General features: G+C 38.5%; 1 protein-coding gene across 3 annotated transcripts in view; it reads left to right on the forward strand.

Moving 5' to 3' along the window:
• Positions 1–23,775, forward strand: part of AMPH (amphiphysin) — a 100,222-nt gene that overhangs the window by 73,909 nt on the left and 2,538 nt on the right. The window contains exons 13-21 of one of the 3 annotated variants that reach the window (XM_015855003.2): positions 1,730–1,753; positions 3,304–3,327; positions 5,953–5,985; positions 6,913–6,963; positions 9,484–9,600; positions 15,292–15,348; positions 19,430–19,579; positions 20,565–20,822; positions 22,456–22,557. In XM_015855003.2, coding sequence (XP_015710489.1) covers positions 1,730–1,753; positions 3,304–3,327; positions 5,953–5,985; positions 6,913–6,963; positions 9,484–9,600; positions 15,292–15,348; positions 19,430–19,579; positions 20,565–20,822; positions 22,456–22,557 — 816 coding nt within the window. The remainder of the gene's footprint in view (positions 1–1,729; positions 1,754–3,303; positions 3,328–5,952; positions 5,986–6,912; positions 6,964–9,483; positions 9,601–15,291; positions 15,349–19,429; positions 19,580–20,564; positions 20,823–22,455; positions 22,558–23,775) is intronic. The other 2 variants (XM_032442549.1, XM_015855004.2) reach the window with 2 other exon arrangements.

Raw genomic sequence — 23,775 nt, forward strand, 5'->3', positions numbered from 1 at the left:
GGTACACAGGAAGCATTCACTGAGCACCTTCCATCTCTTCTTTCACCTTTCATCTCAACAAGTATACATGAGAAAAAATGATTAACAACCACAAGAGTGCGTGGATGAGTCAGAGCACCATGTCTTTAAGCAAAGAGAGAACAGCTCTACAGTCTAGTTTCAGTCCCACTGGATATGACAGCATCATTGCAGTGAGATCTTAGAATGATGATTGTAGTATTTGGAGACCCCTGTGCAGGAAGATTAAGTCAGTCTTTAGTGTCTTTTCTGTATGTGTCCTGGTTTTGCCTCAGATGTGGATATTTTCCCTTCAGAAAACTGTGCTGGAGTAATGAACTGAAGGCAGGATTTGTCTGTATTGGGAGACCAGGTTGACCTCCTTATTGATCATTTAATTACTTTCATCCACTCCTCTGCCACCGTGATCAGATCACAGTAAAAGAGCTTTAGCCTGCCCTTCTTCATTTGCATTTCTGTTTCTATGAATGCTTCAGAAGTTTCCTTTCTAAATGTGGCTGATCCTCACCTCCTAGCTATGTCTGTTTCACCTTTCCTTCAGTATATCCCCCCCCTTCCCCCTTGTCTTGTGAGCATTGAAAGAAAAGATGAAGAAATTAAAATGAGCAGTATCTTTCCCTGAAAGTCAGGAGGATTACTGAGGTTTGCATCAGTTAAGACTATTAGAAAAGAGCTATTAATTTGTGTTAAAGTTGGAATATTCATCTAACAAGGTTATGCCAGAGTAAGCAGGTACACTTGTGAGTTACACCAGCACAGAGGAAGTATATACCTGGGCTTAAACAAAATTAAACTGTATGAAAAATGGATGTTGATGTTAATTTGTTATAAATCTGAGTAATGATTTATTACTGTGTCTTTTATTTGTGAAAGTGAAAGCAGAGGTTGTTCAGAGAGCCATTCTGTAGTCATAAAAAAAAAGAAAAAAAAAAAGAAAAATGCAGCAATCCTTTCTCTTAACAAATGTTAGGTGTAACATTAAATATATGAAAATGTTTCAGGAACAATTTTACATTTTACTTTATGAATATCTCTAGTTTTTATCTTTCATGTACTTTAACTTAGATGTGAATGTAATAGATGTGTTTCAAAGTATCTCAGAACATTCAAAAAACAAACCTGATGCCTGTTTTTCTTCCTTTGTCTGTCCATTTCACTCATTTTCATTTCCATTCAATTCTTCTGATGAAAAGTCATTAATACCGAGTATTTAACAGACTGGACAAGAAAATGAAAACATTGATCAACACTCTTGTTTTCTTTCTCCAAAAAGTAGTTTTCCTTCCTTGTGTTTAAGAACTTGAATAAGTTCTCAGTAGATAGCAGAATCATTTCTTTACTGGCTAAAAATGCTGACCTCTGTGAGCTTCTTAAAGCTTATACCTTGCAGTCACTCCTGTACCTGTTGAATGTTGTTCAGAATCATCAGTTCAGACTGTACTTATCATTCAAATACCTGGTGGGATGAGTCCATTGGAAAACAACTACTGCTTTGAATTGGAAAATAACACAATCCACCACATACTGCTCATCCTACTTAACCAAAAATCATATTTTGCAAATATATGCACATGCACTGAAATACAAAATATACATATTATAAATATATTTATTTATATGTTCTTCTCTCATGTTAGTTATGTAGCATATCAAACACACGATATATGAGCAGTATTTTTCTAAATGCATCTTTTTTCCTCTCCTTTTTCAGACATTGCCATGGGATCTGTGGACGGTAAGACTGACATTTATCACTGTGAACTGGGATATTTTTGTGCATCAGATTTTGTAATACTCTCAACTCAGATTTATAACACTTTTCGCAAAAGCCAAGATAAAGAATTTATAGACCATGACAAGTACTTTAAAGTATATGAAGCCACCTGGGATCTACTGAAGCAAACAGAAAAAAAAAAAGAAAAAAAAAAAAGAATCACTGTTGCTTGGCCTACAAAACATAAATCATGTTTGAAATCAGGCTAATAGTATTCACAATATAGCTAAGGGTTTGCTGCTTTTATTCACATCTGTTATGTACTTTTTAGAGTTTAGAAATGTATGCTAGCTACCTCTCTTAATTATCTGAAGACATAGTTCCTTTAATCAGTAGGATTTTAACCCAATGGGCACCTGTTTTTCACAGTTCGGGAGTGAAGATAGAATTTGACTTCTTCTTTTCATTTCATAGTTTGCATACAGTGAACTTTTTACTCACAAAAGCAGCTGCTGCTTTAGGAAATACTTCCTTCCACCTCCTGCTGTCTAATCAAATACAGTAATCTGCAGGAAGAAAATGCCTAATCTTTGTGAGATTTCTTTTGCCTTTATGTCATGAAGATAGTTGGGTTGACTCGGCATGGAGCATTAAAGACCTTTTTTGACCTTTTGCAAATTCATGTAGCACAGAAATCTGTGGATGCTTCTTATGCATTCAGATTTGCAGCATTATCTTGTGAGCATACAGCATATGTGATGTGTATTATAAGTGTTCATCTCTTTCAGTTGGTATGGTTTAAAAGAAGTCCAAAAATAAGTCATGTGTGCAGACTAGCCAAAATTTCAATGTTGTCAAAATTAATAACTTTAAACTAATATTACATATCTCTATCAGTTTCTCCCTTTCACAGGTTTTCTTACAGCATGTTAATATAGATATATATTCTGCAATATAATTATTTTCCTATTTCCCCTAGTGAAAAAAGGAACTATCAAGCTTCACAGCCAAATATTTGAAGTCAAGGCTACTCCAGTTTTTTTCCTAATTCTGAGAACAGAATAGTTGTTGATCTTTCTTGCAGCATTTGTATCCCTTCAAAGTGGTGGTAATGATAGCTGGCTGTATGGTTTGATGTCAGTGTGTGTGTGAGGCTGTAAATGCTTCTTCATGGCACAGTGATGGAGTATCAGAGCTGTCTACTGTCACCACTTGTGTTGCCTCCTTCCTTCTTCACTGTGTCATGGAATGATTCCTCCTTTCTACTGAAAGTACCAGTGGTAAAAAAGTCAGTGGGTCTCAGAGGAAAGCAAGGTGTGATAAATATTCAGTGTAACCGTAGAACTCCTTTTCTAATGTAGTCCAGTGGCTAGAAGGCTTAAATTCAGGAGTCTGTCTTTAGTCTTCACTGGAGTGGCAGGAAAGGATCCTTTGCTGCGCCCCTCCACCAGTTTGGTAACTGCTGCTAGTTAGAGAACAGATAATTAATTAATTAATTAACTGCTGCTCTAGTAACAACAACAACAAAAATTGTATTCTCGTTTTCTGTTTAAATGTTTTTTTCTATACAGACAACAAGTGAATTGGTGCAGCCGGTAAGCAAACTTCTACCTGAAACTGCAGCTGTTTTATATGCATGCTTTAATCAATGTGACATAATATATAGTTTTTTTTGTTTTGTCTATCAATGCTGCTCTTCTAGATTGCAGTCTACTGCCTCCAAATGTCACAAGCCACATAGCTTTTCCTTAAACTGCTTAATTTAGTCACTTTCATTCTTTAAATTAAAATTACTCTAGTAAAATATAAATCTTGTGTTTTCTCATCAAGTCCGCCTTTATCTTTTTCATCTTGTGTTTTTTCTTTGCTTTTCTGTCTGCTTAAAGCCTGATTCTTCAAAAAGTCTTTCCCTGTGTAACCTCATGGAGGAAATCCCAAACAGTGGGTCATCAGAAGATGTTAACAGATCCCAAACTGATCTAGGTTCACTCAACTGGGGCCTAGATGTTAGCACACCCAGTGTCAGCCAGGAAATTACTACAGGCGGTTCTTTGCTTTTCCCTGGGGCAGAGCAAACCTCAAATGAATCCATGGGTATTCTACCTGCTAGTGTTTGGCCTGCTGTAGGTCAGCAGGAGGATGCCGCACCAGGGTCTGCTTCAGAAAGTGAAAACCAGAGGACTTCGCTGGAGGACCTGATGGATGCTAAGAATGTCCCATGGGAAGATGTGGCAACCAGTCAGCATTTAGAGAACATAACTGGTTTTGAGACACCTATCCTGGCAACTGATAGCTTGTTGGATAAACCCCTCCCATGTGATGTGCAAAAGGAAGAGGAAAAGCACGAGGAAGAAGAATCTCTGTGGGCAGGTGTCAAGCCAAGTGAAAAGGTAGAGAATGGAGCTGTTAACTACAAGGAGGTAGAAAGTACGGAGGAAATGGAAGAGCAAGTTGGTGAAATGGAAGGAAATACTGAGGCAGAGCTTCGTAAGTGCTTAGCTAAGTCAGAGTATGAAACTGCAGTCAGCACTGAGGTAGACAATCTACATGAGTTGGAAGTTAGCAATGGGGAAGCTGGAAAAGATAGTGTTGCTAATCTAGAAATTCCTAGGGAAAAAGAATTCAAAGGAGTAAATGCCATTGAGGAAACAGATTCAGAAAAACCATTATTGAGCACACAGTTGGAAGATGGGAACAAAGTAGTAGTGGGCAGCTGTAAAACTACAGAAGGCACTGGCAATGAATCTGAGAGAGTCTTTGGTATCTGGAATCAGGACCATGAAATGATATTTGAGGATGGCTTAAACCAAGCTGACAATGTTACTGGACAGAATACATCCACAGAGGGTATAAATGGGATGGTCACTGACCATGCAGAAAAGAACCACACAAATACTGGAAATGTTCTTTGTGATGCTGAATTATTCAGTGCAGAAGAGTCTGGTAAAGAAGCCGAAGACAGTAGTATCAGCATCCTCCCAAATGGTAGTGCCACCAATGAAAGTCAAGCTGCTGCTGATAAAGATTGCCCTCAAGAATGGGCTTCAATGCTTGAAACACCTCATGCTGCTAGCACAATCTGTGGTAATCCTGGCCTAGATCATAGAGAAGACCAAATGACAGGTAGGGCAGCAGCAGCAGCCACTGAAGAGCATCCTCATAGCAGTGGTATTACTGAAACCTTGGAAACAGACCCCTGGCTGGCCAACTGGGATCCAACAGTTAATAATGATTCCTGGGGGTTTTCTAATATGTCAGATGGCCAAGCCAATGGACTGGATAATTGGCCCTTTTTCCCCAAGCAGCAAGACTCAGAGGGAGGTAACATAGAAAATGCTTGGTTAGGCATTAGTGATAAGTGGTCTACACAGGACCTGGGAGGGAATGATAACGTCTGGGGAGAAGTAAGTGTAAGCACAAGCAATAAAAATCAGGAGGAACCAATAAAACAAGGTTTGCCTGGGGAGCAGGAAAGCGTTAGCAATACTGGACTTAGCAATGAGATAGATAGACCCGTGGCTCTGTTTCAAATGGGAAATTCCCGAAATGCTAGCACCGAGAGTTCAACTAGTCCTAAAGACAATGAGACCAACAACTCAGATTTATCTGAAGATGAAATTGCTAACCGGAGATATGGATTGTTGTACCAGGAAATTGAGGCTGATAAAGAAGAGGTACCTACCCCAGTGTGTAGCCTAGTCTAGACAAAGAGTTCCTTAGGTCATGCATAGCCTTGTCGTTTAAAACCAATCCATCTGTGTGTTTCCCGCTACCCCTCCTGAGCCCTTGCAGTTCTTTTTCTAAAAGTTGTCGCTCAGCTGTTCATAATGTGGTGCCCTTCAGCCATGTAATGAAGCAGGCTGACAAAAATGCATTTCAAAAAGGTGAATGAAGCTTCACACTGTGAAGGCACGTGGTGTCTCACAGCTTTTATACTTCATATGTATAATTTTAAATGCATCTACAGTCTTTTTTTCTTTTTATAGAAATACTTAAATCACTCCGCTTTTCATTTTGGTGTTCTCTTTAAGCCTGTGAAATCTGTTATCAAATTAGCACTGTCATCAAGTATCTTTTCTGCCTTGCCCTTCCTTTTGTTATTATTACTATTTATTTATTTTAATGTCTGGCCTATTTTTATTTTGCAAGTAGAAATGTTTTATCCATGTTCTCAGTTAGTAAACAAATGATAATTTGTTCTGATCTTCACTTCTACTTAGGCATCCAGCAATGCTTTTAATGGATTTGCACAGGTAAGAAACAAGCAAATTTTTAGTTTTTTTCTGTTCTGTTGGGAAGAGATTAAGACTATCTGCACAGTTTTGAAAACTCTGCTGTACAGACCAGCTGCACAATAATGTCATGCTGACACAAATCCTAAACTTGTTTGCCCTCAGAAAGTATTCCCAGATGTTCCTAGAAGATTGCTAGTATTCTTGGCACTCTTGGCCTAACTGACTTTAATTGGAAAACTCCTACTAGCTTAGCAGGACTGTCTTCTTATTTTCTATATTAAAGAACTGGATTCATATTTTTATTGCTCTCTTTTTTGGATTTTTTTAACAGTCTCAAAATCCTGGCTTCCTCATAGCTTTCACACATGTTCAGAGACTCTAAGTATTAATGCTTTTGTATATGAAATGAGCCTTATTTGTTTCTGCAGCTTTGTTTTCATTTAAAATATGTTTTACTCTGAGAATTAAATGTGAGTTATTTACTGCTGTGATAATGCTGAGAATCTGCAGGAGGCACTGCAGCAGTACAGTACATGTTTACACTCTCAAATTCCAGGGCCACCATCACAGGTGACAATGCAGGTAATCTGGGGCCTTCTTAAATTCCAGCAGCCTTTCAGAGACTGTTTTACCCACAGCGTACTCTGTACAACATTTTTTAGATATGCACACAAAAAAACTGGGCATCCAGTCCCTGCAATTCACTTGTGCTCAGCAATGGATTCTTCACTGACTTGAATAACTTAAAACATTTTAGAATCATGGAACACATTTGAAGAAGCAAGGTCTTTAATATTAATATTCATACTTATTTAGATTATCTTTTTTTCCATCTAAATTCAGTTACTGATAGTTATGCCTGAGTAAGCCACGAAAAATATGTCTTTCTAGGATACATCCCATGACAAATATTGTTGCTTCATTGTTTTTATTTTCTATATCTAGGATACTGCTGCATTTACAGTGCAATCAAATGAGAATGTGACAGAGACTCTGGTAAGTGGTGGATTTTACTTCCTTTCTACATGTTGTGTAAAAAAAGGGTACTGTTTGTTTTCTTTGTACAAAAATATTTGCTTATTTGTACAAAAATATGGGTGTTTCCCATCCTCTAATTCACGAAATCTTAACCTAAAAGAATAGGTGGGTGTGCCATTGTAGCTGTAAATCTTTACTTTCTGAAAGTCCTTCACAAGGATAGCACTGCAAAAAAAAAAAGAAAAACAGGATGCCCTAATATACTTGTAATTTTTGAAGGCATAGTCAGCATAACAGCAAGAATGAGTACTGTGGTCTAATGTACAGCAAGGAAGTGCTCAAATGTAGTGTCGGTATACCTTCCTCTAATATTACTACAGCTTTATCTATCTTGCACATTTTATTAATAGTAGGTACAGTCTTTTAAGGGGTGGCAATATTGTTGAAAGTGATCATGCTTTGGTGGTTTCTTAGTTACTATTACTGTCTGTGGTTGGCCTGAATTAAGGATATGGAGTAGCATCATTGCTGGGTGAACACTACAGTCACGTAAGAGCAAAAGAGTGCTACTGAATATTATTTAATGTGACTTTTGTATGCCTCTTGTGGTGTCTGCGTTTAGAATGGTTACTGAATACTGTGAGAGAATTTTTAGTATTTTTATTTGTAGCTCGAATGTGGTAAGTAGTTTAAAGACTGTCCACAAGTGACACAAAGAACATCAGTTCAATCTGCATTATAACATATTACCTGTGATTTTAAGCCTGAAAGTTTCTTCCAATATTAATCCCCAGGAAACTCATTAGCCATCTTAGCTGGGGTAAATCTATCTTTTGTTTCTCATTTCAATCATGTTTTTTCTTTGTCAAATTCCTTGGAACTGGTATTATCACACAAGACAGACTTCTGCACAGTGTGGTATAATATAATGAATGTTTCTTTATTCTATGCCAAATCCTGAAGGTCTTGCTTAGGCAGACTTCTCTGTACCTCATTAAAAATAAGCCTGCCAAAGGAATATATAAGAAAAGAATTGAAAGGATATGTTTTGGTTTGGTGGTGGCATTTTTTATTTTGTTTTGTTTTTTGAAAAATATCAGGGAAAAGATTTTAGTATTTTTAAGAATTTCACGGAAGCTGTCTCTTCATTACTGAAGACATTCTAACCATCTGCATCTTATCAACTGCAAAGCAGATAATAGCTTCTGAGGCTCATATTATGCTGAGCAATTTGTTCATGGCAAATTAATCTACTGGGGTTATTTTATCTGGTTGAGTCAGCCATCTTTATAAATGGAATATGCTGAGCATAGCTTGCAGTTCTCTCCTTTACTGTGTATGTATTTGCAAGGTTATGTCTCTAGCAGAAATAGTTCTTTTGCTGGGAGCTGTGTTGCTACAGGACAGAACATCTTGCAGGACTGGTGATGTTTACTAGATACACTTGCTAAAAAACAAGCATAGGCCAGAATTTTAAAGGGCAGGAATTCCAGAAGCACAGCTGATAAACATGCTGATGCTTTGTAGGTGATTGAGATCTCAGGAAGAAATGAGCATTAAAAAGAAACCAGGGATGAGTTTTTTTGTTGTTTTTATTTTAACTCCAAAGTTGGTGAGGCACTGGAACAGGCTGCCCAGAGAAGCTCTGGGTACCTTTGGGTGTTGGTCATCCTGATCTAGCAGGTTTCCCATAGCAGAGGGATTGGAACTGAATGCTCTTTAAGGTCCCCTCCGATTCAAGCCATTCTGTGATTCTATGATTTTCACACTGTCAGAATTCATGCAGTCAGTACTTGCCTATGTATATGTGAAAACAATCTGAGTCTGCAAATTGTTTCCTACTTTCAACAGAGAAAGGACCATTTTGTCTGAAAACAATTGGAATTAGAAGGATGGGATAATTTTAAAAAATCATATTTGAAGTCATAATTTGGGACACTCTTCACTTTGCCCTCACTTTCTAGAGCATTTCTTAGCAAACTGATTGCTTCTCCCTCATTTCTGCTGCTGCTTTCAATAACATGAGAAGCTAAGCACTCTTTTCCTTTGCAATAGAGGCATATAGGACTGACTCAGTTTATGTACAGGACTTTGGGGATGAAGATGCTCTGTAGATGCTAATTAGTAATGTAAAGCTGTCCTCTTCCCAGCAAAGCCCTGTGGGAATGTGTCTGCCAGGAGTGGAGCAGCAGAGTGGAGTTCCCATTCCCTTCTTTCCTCCCCACTATCATGTGCTCCTCAACAATTTTTTTCGGTGTAATGGTGGACGACAGGTTGGCCATGAGACAGCATTGTGCCCTCATGGCCAAAAAGGCCAATGGCATTCTAGGGTATATTAAAAAGAGCATGGCCAGCAGGTCGAAGGAGGTGATCTTCCCCCTCTACTCTGCCCTGGTAAGGCCTCATCTGGAGTACTGTGTCCAGTTCTGGGCTCCCCAGATCTCTGGCTCAATGATCTCTGGAGGTCCCTTCCAACCCCTAAAATTCTGTGATTTTGTAATTTTTCCCCTGTTTACTTAAAAATCGATAATACAAAAGACTGAGGCTGAAGAAGCTCCACCTGGGGAACTCAAGGTCGAGGAACCCCCTACTGCTGCTGTTGTGGAAAAGGAGGCCATCCCTGCTGAGCCAGATGAGCCAACAGAGCAGGCTGTGGTGAGTGATCTGTCCCCCATGTCCATCTCGTAGCCTCATCTGAGCCATCTCTCATCACAGTGAATGTGCCTGCTGTATTTCAGCCATCCTCTCCATTACTCATCATGGCTAGTTTTTTCAGCACCCAGCTGTGTCACAGCATGCCTCTCCAGCAACACTTTCTACTTTTGGTCCTAAAATGTCATTCCTCTTAAGACTGGCATTTTATCTGGAAGTTCACCTGAGTGGTTGTGGTTTCACAGGCAGTAACAAGTCAGTGCAGAGCATCAACAAAAGGCTTATCAGATTTGCAGATACTATAGCATTGCATGGATCGGTCTGTGGAGCTGATTGTGTTTCACATTCCTGCTAGTGGCAATAGCTCAGGCACTACAAGCCTGATTGTGATGTTTATTGCTGACCACAGGTTGGTTGATGTCATTCACATCGGAAAGCAGCATTAGGAAAGCATACAAACAGAACTGAGGAGTGGCTTGGAAATGGTATGAAGCCCCACTCAACCAGTATCAGGTTGTTTGTTTGCTGATGGTGCTGGATCACTGCAACAGCCAATCATGATACCACACAAACTGTCTTCAGCAGGAGGTTCTGGAGTACAACTGTAGTTTAAAGAACTTTCAAAGACAGATAGATGATTTTGCCTTGTTAGTTCCAACTGTGTCACTGGATTAAAAACTGATATCAAATTTGAATGATATGGAAAGGCAGGCTGAGCTTTAATTGCAGCACCCACCTAGTTATCATTTCTCCCTTGCTCCTATCTTCCTAACAGAGTAAAAACAGTATGTTCTAGATGGAAGTGGGGATAGTTTTTGGCATGCTACTCTGGAGAACTTTGAGGGAGAGGGAGGATGATCCCGAGCTTTGTCTAATCCTTCCTATTCGCTGTGGATTCCTACCTGTGGCAGCAGCAGCATAACGGTTAGAGGAAAGCAATACCACTGTGTTCCCTAGAATTATTAATTAGATTTGATTCTAATTAAAAATTGAATATTGAGTATGTTTAATTTTAATTTAGTTCTTGTTCACGTCCATAGCAAACACTAGAGCAAGTGACCTCCTATAATAACATACTCAAACAAAGGCCCCATGGTCTGCAGAACTCAGGCTTTTCCCTTATGTGTGTTCTCTTTTCTGTTGATATAAATCACTGTAATAACTTGTCAGCTCTGTAGTAAAGCATGCAATGAAACTGTCTATCTGAAGCACATTGTTCTGTCAGACTGTTGTTGAAAATCCTTCATGGTTAGATGGAATAAATTTGATGGTTTGGAATAAAGAAGAAAGAAAGGATAGTGAGTAGAGGAAGGATGGGACATCAGTCATTGGTTAGAAGATCTAGTAGCTGAGGGGCAGTAAATAAAGTGAAGAACAGATATCAAAGAAGCTTAAAAGGTTGTTTCTGTATGGTTTGAATTTGTTTTTTGTTCTTTTGTTTTTTGTTTTTTGTTTTTTTTCTGTAAGGATTTCATGAAGGAAAGACAAATTGTGATGGAAGTACTTTTTCTAAAAGGAAACCAGCCTTGTACTAAGACAAAGTTCTAAAATCTTCATTGTATGAGGCACTAACTAAGTGACAGGCTGGGGTGTGCAGCACCACTCATCCATTCATTGGCCTTTTTCATGACCTGTTTTGCTGCCTGACTGTTGCTGAGGCATTCTCAGTCTGTGCTATTGGCCGAGCTATTGGGAGTGGGGAGAGAGAGACAGTGTGAGACGTGGGCAATTTAGTGGCAATTCAGGAGGAAAGTCATAGGCATTAAGTCAGACAGTTTTTACTAGGTTTATTTTCATTTTTTGTCACCTTTAGAATACAAAGTTGTCTTTACCAATTTGGAAGAGACGTCTAGGAGAATAAGCTAAATGTTGATTTCTTAAAAATTCGGAAGTAGAATCATTATTCATTTGGCTCTGAGGGGCTGTTATTCCAGTATTGCTTTCCTGGACTTGCAAAGAAGAGTCTTGAACATTAGGATTAATGACAACCGTGATCAAAGCTAAGGAAAATTTCACTGAGTTGCAAAATATGAAAATATGTCATTTCTCAGCAGCGGTTCAGCATTCCTTCACTTTATGAATGATGACTTAGTTAAAAGTGGAGTAGTAAGAGATTTATAACATATATCTGACAGGAATCTTTTATTGATTTTAGTAATTTCAAGTTTGTGGTGACAGCCACTAATCAGCACCGTTTTTCTGTGGTAAACTGTCAAACCACATTAATTCACAGAATGCATGGCATTCATTAGCTATTGCAGGAGCTTTGAGTAAATTTTCTGGTAGGGCTTTCATTTAAATTGAGGAGAGAGTAGTCCAGAGGATAGAGTACAATTCCCTGCTTAGAAGTTTTGGGTTCTGTTACTTATAGTTTCATAATCTGCCTGAACAGTATTGCCAAACACTTCATTCCAAGAGCTCATCATAATTGCTACATGGAATCTTATTACATGTTCTGGTCTTGGTCCATTGATGCCACAGAGCAAATAAAATTTCTGATAGATGCTGGCAACCATTGATTCTTATTTTGGTTACAGATAATAAAATGTTTCACAATTAAAGGGATAGAATCACCACATGGACCAGAACAACTGAAGCAAACCATGGTAAAAAGTCCTTCTTGCATGGACATTGCACACGGAAACTGTTTTTATTCCATATTTCTGTAGTATGTAAAATCCAAACAATGCAGTCTAAAAGATATAGTGTGTTAGCCACCAATTGATTTCAGTTTCAAATAATAATATCCCTCTCACCACATCAATTTTTCAAATTCAAACAAGGATGACAAGTGTAACAAAGAGAAATCTAAGGAAGTTTTGTTATTTTGTACTCCTATCTGTGAAATGCCGCACCCAGAGTTTGCAGCATTGCTCAGAGATGAGCCTTTTGACTTCCAGTATGCTCATTGGCTTGGAAAGAGCCTTTTTGTGCCTTGGATCTGATGCTTGCCTGGACTTTAATGTTTTCTCATTAAATCAGTCAGACACTCAGCCAAATATAGTGATTTCCAAAGCTTTGTGTAGGCATATGTAAAACTACCAACTGGAAGCTCTCTCTGACACTGAACAATGACAGCAGTGGCCAAGAAAGAGCCTTCAGCTTAGAAGTGTCCAATTATGGTTGAATCCCACTGTAGGTACAATTCATGGCACCCAAACTGCAGATAATATAATCTGTGAGAGCAGTCCAGTGGTCCGATATAGAACAGTGCTCAGCTGTGTCCGAATGCTGAGCATGGAGCCAAGTACAGGTACAACACTGGAGTATGAGGCCATTTAAAGACTAAAGTATTTCTGTCAAAAATGGGAGAGAGCTAATGTAGAATAGTGTTCTACTGTTCTAAGTCTGCAGAAGCAGATTTCACTCTCTTTATGGAATTGCAGTATTACTTAGGCATTATTTTAGTAATCCTGTTTAATAGACTTTTGTGCCTAGTATGGCATAAAAATAAAAACTATGCTGTTCTTCCCTTTTACAACTCAGTCATCCTTACTGTCTTGATTCCTAGCTGATCAAAAGATCAATGCTGCTAATTTTACTAGTACAAAATAATCCTTAAGAAGTAAGGGCAATTCTCCTTACTTTTCTCTTTCCCACAAAATCTACTTCCAGTTATGCTTAAAAAGAGCCCTCATTTAAAAGTGTTTGTATGAATGTATCAGCTTTTGTAACAAGGCCCAAGCACTAAGCTTGACTGATGAAATTCTCATAGGAGAGAATTTCCAGGTTACTGATAAGAGAAGGGTAGGGACAGACACATTCCTGACATAGAACAGTGCTCATTTCTGAAGGCAAACTAACTTCTAAATACAGCTTATGGAAGAAATTCAGCATTTTTTAATATTAAAAGTCAGGAAAGTGTTTGTGAACCAACTTACCGTTGCCATTAGACAGATAGCTTTTATGAGGCAATGTTTATCTCTCCTGTTAAAAAAGAAAAAAGAAAAAAAAAAAGAGCAATATGCTGTAGCAAGCATGCATGCTTTGCTAGAGTAAGAAGTAATTATATTTTGCAGTTGAAACTTGTGGGATTTTTTTCTGTTTAACACCCTCTGTAGTCTCTCCTAAAATTAATGTAAAAATCAGGACTTCACAGCATGGTCTGGCAGCTTGGAAGAAGAATTAATCCTATATATATATAAAAGAAAATGTTATGTAACATTGTAATTTTAACAGGATAAAGCTGTGAGGGGTTTCCATGGTAACACTGCTGTCAGCAACTGCTTTGCCCTGTCATCTGGACATGTCTGGGTCTTATGAGGTGACTGCAGGCAATACTGGAAGATTAGATTAGAAAACACATGAGTGATGTGAAGTTTGGATATAACTCAGCATCCTTTAATTAAAAAAAGTAACATGCAAGCATTTCAGCTGAAACTTGTAGAAATTTTGGTGTGGCAGGTGTGTGGTGGCAGTTAATTGGAGACTGAGCACTTGAGGTCTTATCACAGTTGCTACGGATGGCAACTGATCTACCACACATTGAAATAGATTTGCATGACTTGTCTTCACCCTTACAGGGCTTTTGAAAAATCTGACCTAGATATGTGTGCAATGCAGCCTCAAAATTTATTAGTGAAAGAGATTTCTATAAGGGTGCTTAAATTTACTTTTCCTCTGAAAAGCATCTTTAGAAATATCCTGCATTCTGCAAGAGGCCAAGATTGAGCAGAAAAAAAAAGCACTTCCAACTATTACAAGTGAGACATGAATTATAGCTGGTTTAACTGTTGGCCTGAACTTGACCTGAAACTCTTGAATTAGGCCGAGCAATAGCCAAAACTGAATCCAGGCTCAAGCACAAGTGATGTTACTGACTGAATCCCAAAGTGCTACAGTAGAATTGGAAACCAGCAGGGGCACAACTGTCCCACAGAGTTTAGGAAATTGTACCTTTTTTCCTCTCTTCCAAAACCTGCAACTCATGCAGTTTTACAGCTTCTGTAGAAAAGGACCTTGTGTTAGATATCATCTATGCTGTAAAAAGTATTATTTGGGGTTGCTGTTCAGAGCAATTGATCCCTTCATGGGTGCTGGATTTAGAAAGCCACTGACACATGTCTGATGTCTTAAATGTTAGGCATCCACTGCATGTACAACTGAGTATGGACCTAGAGAAAAGTGATTCTGCAAAAACTGATGAACTTTGTGACCTTTGAGCAGTCCCCTTAAATGTGTTGCAGTCCAGCGTCTGTGGAAGAAGTGTTTTAGAAAGTTTTCCCAGAAACTGGTGAGTTACAGGGGCAGCAGCAGGTTATAATGGGAACGTTTTGAGTCTTGAGTGGGAGAAATTTGAGGTAGCTGTAAGGCTGTAAGATCAGCAGCGTTCTGGGTCGTTGCTTAATAAAAAATTCATCCACTACGGAGCTGTTATGAGAATACTGATAGCAAAAGTAAATAAAATTGACATTAGCACTTCCAGTGTGGGGATCATTATATAATTAACAGGCTTTATTTCTTATTGTTGTTTTTTTTCTGTTTGTTTTTATTATTTCTTTAAATTGTGTAGCTACTTTTATTTCAGATATATAGCAGCAAGAATCTTTCCACTCACTGTATACTAATCCATTTAGTTCCCACCATTCATTTCATGGCATCCCATACATGTCCTTCGTCCACTAAGCTTGAATAATGCCAGTTTCTCTGCAGTCAGCACGAGTAAGATAATGACCATATTTCCTCTTTATACAGGACAGTATCGAGGCAGGGGATAAGGAGACAACTGGAATTGCTGAGAAAGAGAGCGAGGTACAAATGAACAGCCTCAGGAATATGGTTTTACTTTAATATTTTCAAGAGAAGTATAGCAAAAATATATATGTGCCATTTTCATGTTATCAGTATGCACCCAATACAAAATGACTGAGACCCAGCTGTGATACAAGAACCTTTCTCACTCCATGTAAGACCTACCTTAGAAACTGACTGTTGGGGCTCTATAGACTGATAAATATTTTGGGACAGAAAACAATACAGATCCATGAACAGAAAGTGGAATAATGCTGTCCGTATTGACATTTGTGGTAAAGTGAGAATATGCTGCATAGATTCACAGTAGCTTTTACATTTTAATTCTTCTAAATATCTTTAAAAAAATAAAAAATAAAATTAAAAAAAAAAAAAAAGAAGGAAAGGAAAAGAAAGGAATTTTGATTCCTTTATTTATTTTTCCTAGCACAGTTGAAAATAATCATGTTACAAGATTGTTTTCTAAAACACAAATCTGACATTGAATTAAGTAAATTACAAAGCAACTGAAAAACTCAGAGATGTAATTTCTCTTTAGGTGAGAATATTGAAATCTTAGAGTTGTATGGTTGTATTTTGCTTATATAAAATAAGACACTGCAAATCTTTTTGTACAAAATTGAAACCGTGATGTTTAAATGTGCATGGAGAGTAGCACAGGAAGAAGAGCTACATATTAAATGCAGGAAGAGAAACATGGAATGAGAAAGAAATTGTTAATCTTCATTGGTAATTGCTTAGAATCTGTATCTCAAAGAGCTGATGAACTGTTTGGTTATGTTATTTGTCTTAGTGGCATAACATGTACAGACATATTATAAGCTGTTTTCTACTCATTTTGGTTTCATGGTAGGCTCAGTTGTCCAAGTTTGTTACACTGCTGTAAATAGGCATTAGCCCTCCTGGAATCTGGGATATGTCAATGGCTTTGGGTACCCTGTGCTGCATACAAGTGCAACTTGCAGCCAGCAGCTGTCCCTGCCAGGCAGCATGGCTGAGCCAGGATGAGGTCCTGCTACCATGGGCTGCTTTCTTCCCATGACCCATAGTCCCAACTCACTAGTGTCATACTCCTCACCACCCTGCTATGTAATAGCCAGGGGAATTATGCTAACAAGTATGTACAGGATGGGAGAGGTAGATCAAACCCAGTTTCTGTGGCTATTGGTGTTGATGCACTGTAGAAGTGAGTTGCACTACTTTACTAGCATTGTCTTATCAATACCAATTCTGGGCCAAGAAATTCCTTGCTATCCCCTGAGAACAAAGGCTTAGTCTTTGAAATGTATCTTTCCTCTGTTTTCCAAACTACATGCCCTTGTCAAGTTGAGGTCTTTTATCTGTAAAGTTTAACCTGTTTAGAGGAGCAGTATTAGTGAAAGCAGAAGAGATGCTGTCAGGGATCAAGCTGTTTGCTAAGATGATATCCTGTCTCCAGTGGAGCACTGTCCTTCTGAGGCAACTTTCATAACCAGTTCTTCACTATTACTCCAACAGCCTTCCAAGACTTTACAAGCAATTGGTGCACTCACTAAAGCATGGTGCTTAGTTCTAGATGTTATATTAGATGGTTTAGCTGTAATTATGGTTAACTGTCATAAAAGTTACCCAGTCCTTTTCTAAATCAAGCTGTGGAGCAAAATCTTCAGCTATGGAAAATTGGGAGAGCTCAGCAAGCTCCTCCCAGACCCCCAGCTGCTGACTCTGTAGCTTCCCTTGTCTTCCTGGCCTCATTCTTGCTGCCACTGAAACTGTGGCATTGCACTGAGCTGACAGTGGTGTTAATTAGAGGATAATCCAACCATGTGGATCAGCTGCATCCTGGGTAAAGAAGCATTCAATTTTACTGCAATTAAAAGTCAAGTGGGGCTTTTATCACAGCCTTTGTTATATTGGATGCCCCTTGTTTTTTCTCCTGTGTGTGGCTGTACAAATTTCATTAACACTGCTGTAGATAGCTGGTTTAGGATACTCTTAGACCGTGTAATGTTATGGGAAACAGGTCTGTAGAATTGGTTCTCAATATGCAGACAGGAAATACCTTTGAGTAAGTGGCCCATTGTAGTTAGGTGTGGGGTTTTTGCTGTCCTGATTTCAGTGGAATTGAGCCTCCCTCTTCTTAGTTTTGTTTTGTTTTGTTTTTTCTTCTTAATCAAAGATATTTGATGCTAATAGTAAGATTCATTCAGCACTAGCACACATGCTTTTGTAAAAGCCATTTTTAAATTATCTATCTTGCTTTGGTTTTGTATTCTAAATCTTGGGAAATATACATTTGTAAACTGCACTGTACATTCAGGGAGTTACAGCTACAGGCTGTGAGAGCATCACCCTTTCAGTGCTGACTATTTGAGAGCTGCTTAATGTAAATTAAAATTCACCTCCATAGTAAAAGAAAATTGGCTATACAAATCCAATAAATAGAAAAGAAATGTTGATCCTAATCACAACAGACAGCAAGATCAATTTCTGCAGCACGCTGTTAGAAGCACATGTTATGAAATCAATCTGATATGCATTCTGTTCCCCTTCTTTCATACTGGTCTCTTCCAAGGCTTTTAAACCCACCATTTATTTGAATACTAACCTGAGTCAATACTGCTAAATTGGTAATACTCTGAGGCAGGCTTGCACGCCTTCCAAGTCTCAGGAGAAGATGTCAACATTTGTCCATGTCTTTTGATGTTGCTTCTGTTTATGACAGAGAATCCTTCCCTAGCAGAATTTTCAGTTCAAGCTAAAGCTTCTTCAGTGATTTCTGCAAAGCACTGGAGTATTTTCTGCCTCCAAGTACTGCAGAAGAATTTATTTATTGCATTAGTTAATATCAGTCACTAGGAGTAGATAGCTAAAAAACAGTAACTGAAGAATAACCATGAATAAATGCAAGTAGTTCAAGTTGAGCTCAGGTAGTCTCATTCATGAATGGAAAATCAAACTAAGAAAACAGCATCAGGCTGTTAACTGAAGATCAGAGATGTTACTGCTGTACATAGCTTAACATTGATACATAGAAAAATAGTTTTTCTTTAGTGTTAAAAATTTCCTGAGTTGGATTGACAGAATGTGTTGGTTTTTTTCACCATCCAAGCTTTAAGATGAATCTACTGTAAACTTAATTCAAGTATATTACTGTAAACAAATACCACTAAATAATACCACTAAATACCCACACAAAAGTTAGGGTGATACATAAATTATCTCTGCTGGAGGAAGGATTTAACAATGACCTTTAGGAAGGTACTTTTCTAACTATGTTTCAATAACTGAAGTAAAATGCATACTAACTTTTCAACACAGACTAACAACAAGTGATTCAGTCATATCAAATCTACTTGGGCCTTTATTTGTGTTTCTTTCTTGTTTAAAATTGACCTAGCTATAGGCTAACATTTTCTTTTCTGATATCTGATGGCATCTGAAGATTTCTAACCTTTATCCAGCCATAGAGTATATTTGCGTCAGCTAATATAGCCCAAACTGCCCATCTGTGTTCAAAAGGAGTCTAATTAAGGCAATGTTCTTGAAGGTAGTCCAGGTCTAGAGGCTGGAGACAGCAGCTGGAGAAGCCTTGCAGCCTGTTCCCAAGATCGGACTTTCACTAGCACAGTGGATCTCTGGACAGTTTGCCAAGCTTCAACTCTCCATGAACCTGTGAGGAATTTCTCACACCGTACAGCTTCGAGGCAATCAGCCCTGAGAATGCAGTCACATAACTGTTTCAGAGAGCAGTGGAAGGAGGCCATTGTATATGCATGAGAAAGAAGAGACAATGAAAAACACATGAGCCTTGAGAAATTTTTCCTACACTAGCAATACCTGTCTGAAACTCTACTACATGTTCACAGGAGGGTTTTGTAAATGTCCTTCTCCTTAATGTTAATCTCCTTTGTTGTGCAAGCCTACCCTTATGATCCCTACATGGTGCATCAGGCATGGGATGGCAGCCTCCAGAACTGTTCTCCCTAGTGGGCCAGGGGAAACCCCAATGAAACCAAAACCAGGGGCTGGCAGCACCTAAGGAGATCACAGAGCACAGATCCAGCTCATGTCCTGAAAGGTTTCTCCTTTTATTCTGCAGGTGGTGAGTGCTGCAGATGGGGCAGCGGCAGTGGAAGACAGTGTGGTGGTGGCAGCAGGAGCTGGTGAGGCTGCTGCTCCCACTGAACAGGAGGCTACTGCTGAAGGTGACAAACCTCAGGGAGAAGAAAAGGATGTCGATGTTTCTCAGGTACCTCATGTTGTTGTGTGGGGGAGCATTAAAGGAATCCAGCAGATGTCAGCGCAGGCAAGGCTGATGCATCTCCATGCCCCAGGCACCAACGAGCAGTAAGGACGAGCATGTATTCTTAGTTGATGCACACACAGACCAGACATAGACATGATATTTGTACATATGTACAAAGCCAGACATAGAAATCATAGACAGACACATGGGGTACTCGCACAAACACAAACATTACTAGCAGTCTCATCATGCACACCTCTCTGGCTGAGCAGGGTAGAAATCTACTAGTAAAAATATACATATTCTTATATACGTTCTGATGTCATTCAAGTCCACTCACCTGAGTATCTCCAGTGGCTGGCACCTGGATCTCTCATGTAGCTGGCAGATGGACACATGGGCCCTTCAATCCATGATCTGACCCTAGTGCAAACACAAGCAAGAACAATAGACAGCCCTCACCCTGAAGAAGAGTTAGCAAGCAACTTAATGAGAAGATAGGACAGACCACACTCATCAGGTGCAGGACATGGCTGGATAAACATTTGAACTATCCACTACTTACATGCAACCAGCCCATTTATCCTGTTATCTATGCCTTTGCTGTTCTACACTTGTTCCTCCCCAGATCACCACAGTCCACCCACTGCTTTTGGTTTCTCCCTTAAACATCCCATAGTAAGTCTTGTGCAATAACATGTCCCATGGCTCTTGGCAACAACCCCCCTCAGTCCTGAAGGTGCTCTAGGGCTTGGTGGATATCACACCTGGACATTGGGACAGCCCTGAAAGAGGTCCAGATCACTTCTGCTTTTGCACCTTGTGTTCCTCTAAGCTCTTAGAACATTTACATTTCTGCACTAGTATTGTTCTCTGTCTTGATGTAAGAATCCCCCTAAAGTGGAAGGAAAGAAATGTGTTCTTCAATTTGAAATAAAGTACTAAATACTCTTGTGGTGCTTTTGTTGTATTTTATTTCTTTTCCTAGGAAAATGTCAGCAGCATCCCTTCAGTAGTAATAGAGCCAGCATCAAACAATGAAGGGGAAGGAGAAGAACATGATGTCATCATGAATGAGTCCAAAGATGCTGCAGCAGAGATGGGCACTCAGGGCACTGACAGTGAAACTTCCCAAGTTGGAAGTGAGCAGAAAGCAACTGAAGAAATCCAGACAGCACGTTCTCAAGATCAGCCTGTGTCAGCAGGAGACACAGCTTCTGACATGCCACCAGGCTTTCTCTTTAAGGTCTGCTTGTTTGTTTTTCTTTTAGACGTCTTTTCAAATCCAGCTTCTCTAGATGTGTCTGAAAATTGAGACATTATGATGGTTTCTTGATGGAAGGATGTCACAGGCTTGCATGCATGTACACTCACACAACCTTTGGTTGTGTTTTTTCTCCATACCTGAATTTTGAGAAATTCGTTTTCTGCACTTTGATTTTGTTGGTTATATCCCTTTGGAGCTGTAGGAATCATTAAAGTTCTCCTCTCATCTCACCAAATCAGTACTGACAGTGAATCATTTAGGTAGAATTCCATTGCCAGAGATTCAGTCAGCAATATTATACGGTTGTATGCTAACAATAGCAAAAATGGCATTTTTCTGGCCTGAAAATCTATAGCGGAAGTTCCAGATCTCTTGAAATCTATGGGACTTCAACAATTCACTGTAATGAAGTTGGAGTGTCATTTTATGTCTTAGTATTACTGTACTTACAAACTGTTAGGGTATTCAGACAGAAAAGTTTAATGCGGCTTGAGGGAAATTCTCTCCTTGACTGGCAAGACCCACGGGGTTTCCTTGTTCACATGGTTCTTTTCAGATCAGAATCACTGAATAGGAGAAACGCTCCTAGAGGATAGATGAACTTTATATGCTTCCTACTGTAATTTGCATACTTCAGACTAACTAGTCCCCTAGCACTCCATAACTATGCCATTCTTTCTGGTCTATTTTTATTGGTCAATATTTTTAGCAAACTGTGAGAATAACATTAAGATTAGAGTGACCAATATTGTGCAGTTTTGATGCAGACATGCTGCAACAGTTAATCTTTTGTTTTTTATCATGCTTCCTTGAGTCAAACATAAATAAGAAGCAGCAGAATATATGACTGCCATCTGGTTCTTGATGCTGTATTATTTCATTATTGCAGTGTTACCATGGAACTGGCTGTGCCTTTGTGAAAACTAGGATAGTATCTCACTTGAGGAGGTAGAGCTATTTAGTTAATATGGTCTGTTCACAACAGTGTACTAACCCCACAAATGTTTTAATAATCACCTCTTTGAAAGAGAGTAATTTTAGACATTCCTACCTGCCAGTAAATGGAAGTTCTTTCCAGGACAAACAGGAGCTATGGTTCTCATTATTAACTTCTTTTATCATACATTGCAACTAGTGCTGTACATCTCAGTCTGCTTTTCCAGGGATGTTTACAGCAAGAATAATATCTAGCAGCTGGCTTAACTGAGCGTCTGAAATAACATTTCCAGTGATTCTTTTCCAAGCTTATTAGCAAAATGCTTCCATCCCTCTCCTCAGGTCTAGAAATGATAATGGAAAATGAAAACAAGTTCCCTAAACAGTGGGAATAATGCAACAAGGACTTGTCCAAGAGGCAGTACTTGTGGGATTCTGCAACCTTGGGAAAGGATGTTTGGTTTCTTTTAGTAATTTCATGAAGATTTACTGAAACTATACCTGTTTCATAAACTATAAATAGAAACTTTGATGTGAATTGATGTTAACGTTAACAACTTGAATGTACATATCTATGGCCATATGTTTCCATAAAGACAAAAGTGAAAGAGTACATTTTTCTTTTTTCACAATGTCTCTATTTTGATCATTTCTGTGTACTTGGTGTTCTCTTTAGGTTGAAGTTCTACATGACTTTGAGGCAGCTAACAGTGATGAGCTTAATTTAAAACGAGGGGATATTGTACTAGTAATTCCTTCTGAGACCACAGCTGATCAGGTAAGAACATGATTATTAATTTCTTTTGTTAATGTTTCCCATTTTTTTGTCTTTGTCTCAGATTTCTTCTCACTGCTTATAGTTAATTTGAAATGTTGATTCAAAATGTCGTCACTCTTAGAAAACAACAACATTCTTATTTTGTCCTTTTACTTGGTTTCATTTGTGACCAAAGAGCACAGTTAACTAAGCTGAATTTGTAGGTATGTACTACCAACAGGATCCAACTTCAGTACATTTTTTTAGGGCACTTTTACGTTACTTTGTAGTGGATTTTATACAGGCCTACATACACACATAGTCTTAATATAAGATGGCTTACAAATTGTGCATTGTGTTGCTATCATCTTGTTGTTACACTGAGTCAGAACAGTTTGTATGTTCCCACATGTTCAGAGCTTTTACATGAAGATTTGGAGAAATAATATACATTTGCCCAGAGAGAGCACTGAGAATACACACAAACAGTTCTGTTCTGCAGCTAAATGGTACAGAGAGGTATTCCTACATGTTCTGTGTGCCTGTGGGAACCTGAGCCTCACACAGCAGTGCTCTTGAACTGCACTGGCAATCACTTTGTTTTTGATGCAAGAACCCAACAGATCAATGTCATTTAAGACATTTTATTTTGTTTTAACAGTGTGTTTCAGGTTAATTTTTAAACAATATAATTCCACATGTTGTATTTGATTGCTGTAAAGTGAATTAATTTTTGACTACTTCTTTAAAAGAAGACCAGCTTGTACAATTAGTACTGAAAGTGTTGTGGCAGAAAGTGTTGATGAAAAGTATCCCACTGAACTAGGGGCTGGGAGGTTGGGGTCTGGATCCCACACAGTGTGATAGCTATGTGCTCTGCTCTGAATGAAGAATATTTCTTAAAATATGTCTAAATTCTGTCTAGTTCATATTTGGAGAGATAGAGACTGTTCATGATCTAAGCTGAACTTTCTCTTAATACAAGAGACAAGAAATTGTTTTGGATTTTGATTCTTTTTTATTATTATTTCCAAATAAAAGATGATTTTTATTTTCTTTTTCACAAGGATACTTTGTTATTTTTGTAGGGACAGATTCTCTTGTGCTTACTCAAACTGTACTGTGTCATGCCACTTGGGCTGTTCAACTGATTTTATTGTCAGTATTTTCACAATATTACTCTAAGGATATAAAAATATGTTGTCTTCAGTTCTTTTTCTTATAATATTTTGTATTAAA

Source organism: Coturnix japonica, chromosome 2 (assembly GCF_001577835.2).
Source record: "Coturnix japonica isolate 7356 chromosome 2, Coturnix japonica 2.1, whole genome shotgun sequence".
Lineage (NCBI taxonomy): Eukaryota > Metazoa > Chordata > Aves > Galliformes > Phasianidae > Coturnix > Coturnix japonica.